This window comes from Lygodium microphyllum, chromosome 19 (assembly GCF_053477565.2).
Source record: "Lygodium microphyllum isolate KBCC chromosome 19, Lygodium_microphyllum_v1.1.10, whole genome shotgun sequence".
NCBI lineage: Eukaryota > Viridiplantae > Streptophyta > Polypodiopsida > Schizaeales > Lygodiaceae > Lygodium > Lygodium microphyllum.
Window position 1 is genome coordinate 106,361,749 of NC_141153.1, and position 6,903 is coordinate 106,368,651.

At 42.1% G+C, this 6,903-nt stretch overlaps 1 protein-coding gene across 1 annotated transcript in view; it reads right to left on the bottom strand.

Moving 5' to 3' along the window:
- The window catches only part of LOC148020246 (ERAD-associated E3 ubiquitin-protein ligase component HRD3A-like), a 29,916-nt gene extending 24,678 nt beyond the window's left edge, over positions 1-5,238 (bottom strand). The window contains exon 1 of the mRNA XM_087700576.1: positions 4,465-5,238. Coding sequence (XP_087556702.1) covers positions 4,465-5,082 — 618 coding nt within the window. The 5' untranslated portion in view covers positions 5,083-5,238. The remainder of the gene's footprint in view (positions 1-4,464) is intronic.
- Between the last annotated feature and the right edge of the window lie 1,665 nt (positions 5,239-6,903).

A 6,903-nucleotide genomic window follows, 5' to 3' on the forward strand; every position in this document is an offset into this window, starting at 1 on the left:
TTGTATCAAATCGCCCCTGATCTGAGAGAGGGTGTTAGCAGATTAGTCAACTCATGTGTGAGTCTGTGCTGCAGAGACTACAGCATTTTATGTAGTATTTTTATTGGCATTTTCTGGTGCCCTTTTTAGGGCTAGGGAGCATTTAATGCTGGCCGACTGCATTTATTGCTCCCCCCATTTTATCCTTATATATTGCTAGGGCTCCTCCTCCTCTTCTGTACTTCAGCCATCATTTGTGGATTCTTCTAAGGAGAGAGAAGTCGGTGCCAGGGTACCCATATAGCCAGTGATTCAATGTTGTATGTTGTTGTCTCGTGTTCGATATGGATTCCGTTTCCCGGGCATACTTCTGAGTTCTCATCTGTATTTGTATTTATTTTTTTCTTGTCTTGTGTTTCAGCAGTTTATTTTAGCATGTTGTTTATGCTTCCATTGCTGCATCACTTCTGACACAATCTTGCTCTCTGTCAAGTAACAACCCATCATGAACCTAGATGTCAATCCTAGCTCCAAGATTTGAACCTACCATACTTCAATCGATACGTTAGGGAGGTCCCTCTTTGGTGTTAGACGGGGATGCAGCAATGGAAGCATATACATGTGCTGAAATAGACTGTTGAACACAAGACTAAAGAGAGAGAAAAGAGAGAACAAAAGAACACTGCAAAAGAAGAGAACTCAAATGAATGCTCAAGAAATAGAATCCATATACCAAGACATGAGACAATACAAAAGCAATGTGAGTCACTAGCTATGAAGGCGCCGGCTTCTCTCCACCAAGAACCTGTAAGTGATGATAGATTAATGATTGTGGAGGAGGAGAGATTGATTGATATAGGCATAAAAACTGCCACATAGTATGACACATTGGCTAACTGGCTGAAATGTACCAGTACAATATAGAAACTCGCAAAATAAAATACCCAAATCATCTAATAAATATCCTGGTACCCTAGCCTACTAAATCACATGCACAAACTTATCCATGAACTAACATATCTACTAACATTTGGAACCTGTGCACCTATATATCTATATAGATGAGGCTAACCTACCCCACCTCACCACCCTCTCACACGCCCTCTCTGTGTACTGGAATCCTAAGGGATAACCACATCACCTGTACTAGAAAGCAAAAGCGGCTATCCTAGCCAAAATCAGCTGGAAGAGGAGTAGGATACTCAAACGCTCCAAACACAACCTACCATAACCACTTATGCACAAACCATGCTTTCATAATAGCACTCCATGTTAACTAATCAAGGCCATGAAGTTTGTCATCAATAGAACAGCAAGGAGGAGCCATCTGGAGAGGATAGAAAGAGAAAATAAAGGAAAGAAGAGGAGAGAGAGAGAGAGAGTGTGTGTGTGTGCAGCCACACCAATTGCACAGACCACACAAAATAGAGTTCACACATAGTGTACACAAGCTGATCACAAAAACACAATGCTGAAATCACAAAAATCCGCAGAAACCAACCAGAAGGTATCGCCCAACATTGTACCACTAGCACATGCTCAAAACGCAGACATGCTGAGCAAAAGACCACAATCACCAGCAGTTCAGGAGCCGCCTAGAGTAGCATGTGGGAGGCAAACTGAAAACACAATTGTAGGAGTATAAAATGCAAGCTGGCGCTGCATTAAATGCAACAAACACAAATCTATAGGGCTGAAAACAGCATGATTTGCAGGAGGAGAATGTCACCTAATCAGCAAGGTGCAGTGAAAAACCTGAATCAGCAGAATATGGCAGCACGAGCGTAGATCCTAAAATCTGATACCATGTCAAAAGTGGATGTAGCAATGGAAGCATAAATAGATGCTATAATAAACTGCTGAACACAAGGACGAAAGAGAAAAACACAAAAGAACACTGCAAAGAAAAGAACTCAGAAGAATGCTCGGGAAAAGGAATCCATATACCAAACACAAGAATGTTGTGTACAATAGTGAGTCACTAGCTGCCTAGGCAATGGCACCGGCTCCCTCTCTCCAATAAAACCAAGAGGAAGCCCAGTATATAAAGGACAAAATAATGTAATAAATGACAGCAGGTTGGCCAGCATTTAATGCTGGTCAGCCAGCATAAAATACCCAAATAAGCTTCATAAAGGCCACAATAAAATGCCCACAATGCCTAGTAATGTCTGCATGAACTAGACTCACACGTGAGTTGACCAAGCTGCTAACAACATCCCCAAGAGAAGAAATTCTAAATGCTTCCTGTTGATGATTCTCCTTCTATGCAAGATCACATCAACAAGATGGAGGACATGTGGGATCAGCTTACATCCTTGGTAGGACGATCTCATCGGAGAACATGGCAATGATTCTCCTTACTTAATTGTCATTTCCAAAGTATAATGTCTTCTACACCATCTTGCTTAACCCTAGGGTTTGGGAAACTCTTCTATGGGAAGAGCTAGCTCCACTTGTCCTATAGTACAAAGAGCAACTCAAAGATATTGGTGCCAGTGGATCCAACCTTACTAAGGCTTCTCTATAGGTTTAGAAGGGGCAACAAGAAGGACCAGAAGGCCAAGATCAAGAAAAAAAGAGCAAGTTAAACACTCAAAGTCTTCTTCGAGCTCTGATATGCATTGAAAGAAGCCTAAATGCCTACACTATGGAAAGGGCATTCATCCCCAAGGGCAATGTTGAAAGAAATGCCCTCACCTTTGTCTAGGAGCGAACAATGGAGCTAAAACAGCTGAGTCTTCCTCTACTTCTTCACTAGCTATTGCACATGAGTCCATGTTCCTTCCTATCCATGAGATGGAGGGGCCTTCTTCATCAGTTTTCTCTTCTTCATAGAAGCCTTGGCTCATTGACAATAGTGCTTCAAATTATATGACTCCTCGAGGGGATTTGTTGCTAGAACTTTGTCCACCATTAGGGGGAATAGTCACTCTTGGTAACATTAGTTCAAAGCCTTGCCAGCATTTAGTGAGCCGCCTATAGCTGATCGGCCAATTTTGGCAACTTTGCCCTATTTATAGCTGGTCCCCCCTCCACTCGCTGGTCTTGCAGGTCCTCAGCACACTACTCTGACATTCAAGGACTCTCCTTTGTCTTACACTACTGCCTTTCATCATTAGCCTGATCCGGTGCCCTCATTGGTGCCTTGGGCTGCATGCAGGGACTAATCAGTTCACCTATATATTCAGCTTTTGTTCAATTCAGTGCAGATTTCTCTTCTTCCATTCTCTTCTTTCATTGCAGTCTTTCTCTTCCCTTCTCTCTCTATGTTTGCATTCCTTTTCAATTGCACACTCTCACGGCTTGATCGCCCACTGCTTCAGTATCAATGGTCTTATTTAATTGTCATTGCAATATGTACTGTAATGAATCCTTAGTCGTATATTTTCTAATCACCTATGATCTGAGAGAGGAAGTTAGCATTGTACATTTTCTGCATGACACAGCTCGCTAGCAGAAGCCATTTCATTTCTAAGCTTGGGGCATTTGATGTTAGCCAATCTGTTTTAATAGCATTTAATGATGTTGGCCAATCTGTTCATTTTTATGTATTTGTTTGGCCTATTTATGGGCTGCTCCTCACCTCCACTTTTCATTAAACGGATACATGCACACACTACTTCCTATTGGAGCGGAGGAGACTATGGCAGGTCATAGGAGCAGCAAACGGAGTTGGATATGTTAGGGAAGGAATGGTTATGAGCAGTGAGCATCCATTCCACTTGTACTCAACCATTATTAGAGGTTATATTTCATGTTAACCAGTGAAAACCAATTTTGAGATGCGCTCATCTACAAACTCTAATCAATGCATAGACAAATGGATTACAAATCCTGATCAAGATTGTCTTTTAAATATTTTAAGATCAAAAACAAATTTCGTGACAGCCATGCATTTTGGTACTTGCTATTGGCTCTCATGTCTCTGCAGTATCAGCCTCTAGCAGTCATGCACCTCAACTCAGTCATAATCGACCTCAGTTGAATCATTTTCCAGCAATTTTTCAGTTATTGCCAGCCTTCAGCACATCCAGGACAGATAAGTCCATGCATCGCAAAAAAAACAAGGTTATAGATCTCTGTGTTGCACATCAACAAGCAACTTGAATGCACTCTTAAATGCTCAAAATTCCACATGTCAAACCATCAAAAGCAGTACCATAATTAGCTTTTAGGATGACACAACTCAATCCCGTAACTGACAGTCTGACAACATTGCAAAAATATCCTCAATAGATAATGATGCAGAAAGTAGAGCACTTTTTTAAAGCATGCCAAGTTGTTCTGGCAACCATGCATTTCAATTGAGGCTTTTTGATTGTTAGTTTCTTGCTAAATAAGAGATATTTTCAGGGCAGTGGAAATAAATTTAAGAAAACACTGACGGTGATATTTACAGGAAATAAAGTGACTAAAGAACCAGATTCTATAGCTTAAGTAGGTATAACGTAGAGAAAACTATACGAGACTGTTTGGCCATACCTGTCTACGGAAATAGCTGTAAGCAAGGGCTAATTTCGATTGAAAATTGCCGCCTTCATTAGCAAAGGAATGATACAGGAATGACTTAGCATCGCTTTGGTCAACACCAATGCCACTGCCGTACAAGAATCCAAGTGTAGACTGAGCATGGGCGTTGCCTGCATCCGCAGCTTCCTGAAACTCCTTTGTGGCGATTCCCATGGCCTCCAGATCACCATTGCTAGATGCCATGAGCATCCGGACAACGCCCAACTGGTAGAGCACCTCATCATAGGGTGTATCCCTTCCATCTAGGGTTTCATCAACTGTTTCCAAAGAAATTACATGCTCTGCAGATGTGGCGTTGTCGAATACAACCTTCCATGAGCCGGGATCTAGATCCTCGAGGGGGCTGTCGCCACTGAAGTCGTCCCATTCGTCGGACTGCGAGTCATCTGTATGATCGTCGGCATGCTCGAGGATGTCGTGCGGCGGCAGAGGTGCGGAGGAGCCTTTATTGGCCTGGTCGTCTGAGAAGAGGAGGACCAGCTTCCGCTGCTTGGAGCGTGCCAAGACAAATGAAGAGGAGAGCACGAACAGGAGGAAGCACAGGAACAGGACGCTGCGTCTCGATAACATAGCGCGAGCCAGGATCTGCTGCTTCCGTCTCTCTTCCTCTTCCTTTGACGAGAGGCAAATGCGAATGATAATCGATCCTGATGTGCTCGAGGCCCCGTTTCGCTGTTACCGCTGAGGTGTCAAACGATGAGAGGCCGTGATGACGTAGCCAGCCTAGCAGCGAGCATAAATCCGCGCGCAAGACTTCGGTGTTCACAGAGAACGTTTTTAGACGCGAAACGGAGTACTTATATCAGAGTAAGAATATCTTTTTTGTAGGAAGCGTGAAATTCACATTAAAAAGTGAAAAAGGTTTATACAGATGTTTATACTTGGAGAGGGCTTCAAATATAAAGGTTTATACAGCTGTTTATATTTGGAGAGGGCTTCAAATCAAGGAAGCTCCTGAGCTTTGAAGTGCCTTTTCAATTTCCACAATTAGCTTATCAGCCCTTTAAGCAGTTTTCTTTTTTATTTCCAGCAGAATAGTGGCTACTTCCTCCACCTTCTCAACCCCTAATAGCTTCATTTTTCTCCACTCTCCCAGCTTTGTCTTCTTGGTTTGCTTCATGGAGTTTTTGCAGTACTTCAGCATCCACTTTAGCCTGTTAAAAAATATCAGCTTTAAAACCATGCACGAGATCTACATTAGAGTTGCAAAACACCTCTTTATTCCTACAGATCTAGATGCTCCATAAGTAGCAGCTTCTCATCCAATTCCACACAATTGGAGGAATTCCATGCATTTCACCCAACATTAATTCTTTTCATGTCAATCTAGTAGAGTGAAAAGGCATGATCATTACCTGCGAAAAACAAAAGATGTTAGTATTTTGTGGACATGTTAGAAAAAAGTGGGGAATAGTTTCTACCTCGGTGTTGCATCTTGGGCATATCCCATTACCTATTCCAACCATCATAGCTCTATAATTAGTCCAAAGTCCTTTTAAAATTATTAGTCGCATCAGACAATACATTTTAGGTTTGATGGTTGGGGACCCTAGATTCGTAAATCTGTAGTTTCATTGCTGAGGTTTCCATCATTAAGTTTGTTGCATAATGGAGAATTGTTGCTTGTCAAGTCAAGAAGGGGGAGAAGAGGTTTGTCCCCTTCTAGACATATCTCCTTGTGGTTGAAGGGCTAATTCAGGTTAATTGTAGTAGAAAGGTGAGAATACCATAAGCTCCTTCTATCCCCCTGAGTAGCTCCAGGTATGAAATTAGCTGAGTTGATATTCCCACCTTAGTTGTTCTTCAATTAGCCAGGTTTTGCTCTCACTATTCCATAGATCCCCATTTGTTCTTATACCTTTCCTAAAGAGTTTACGTGTCTTCCTAGTATCTTGTTCAATAATTGTGTTGTGGAAGAAGCTAAACCACATAAAATCAAAGGCACACCAAGTGAGAGTTAAGTTGGGATGAGGGGACAGGGTCAATAAATGTTTGTATTTGAACCAAGCTTCCCACAAACCTTTGGCTAAGGTTGAACAACCCTTGGCTTTGAGTTTGATTAGACTAATTATGACCGTCAGTGGATCCAGATTTCTCCACCTTGGGTAACCTAAAACTTGGAAGTTCCTAGTGGCAGCATACAATAGTGTTATCCAATACTCCTCTTGCCTGCTTAGACTCCTAGCCATCCATTTGGCTACCAATTTGGCAAGTGTCTGCATGTTTGGAAGGCCCAACCCTCCTAGTCTTTTAGGAGTTGTGCATACTACCCAAGAGGCTTTTGGGATTTTGAAGCTTTCTCCTCCATCATTGCTCCATAAGAAATTCCTGCATATCTAGTCTAATTGTTTGAGGTTGGCTCTTGGGGGTTGCTAGTAGCCTAGAAAGTAG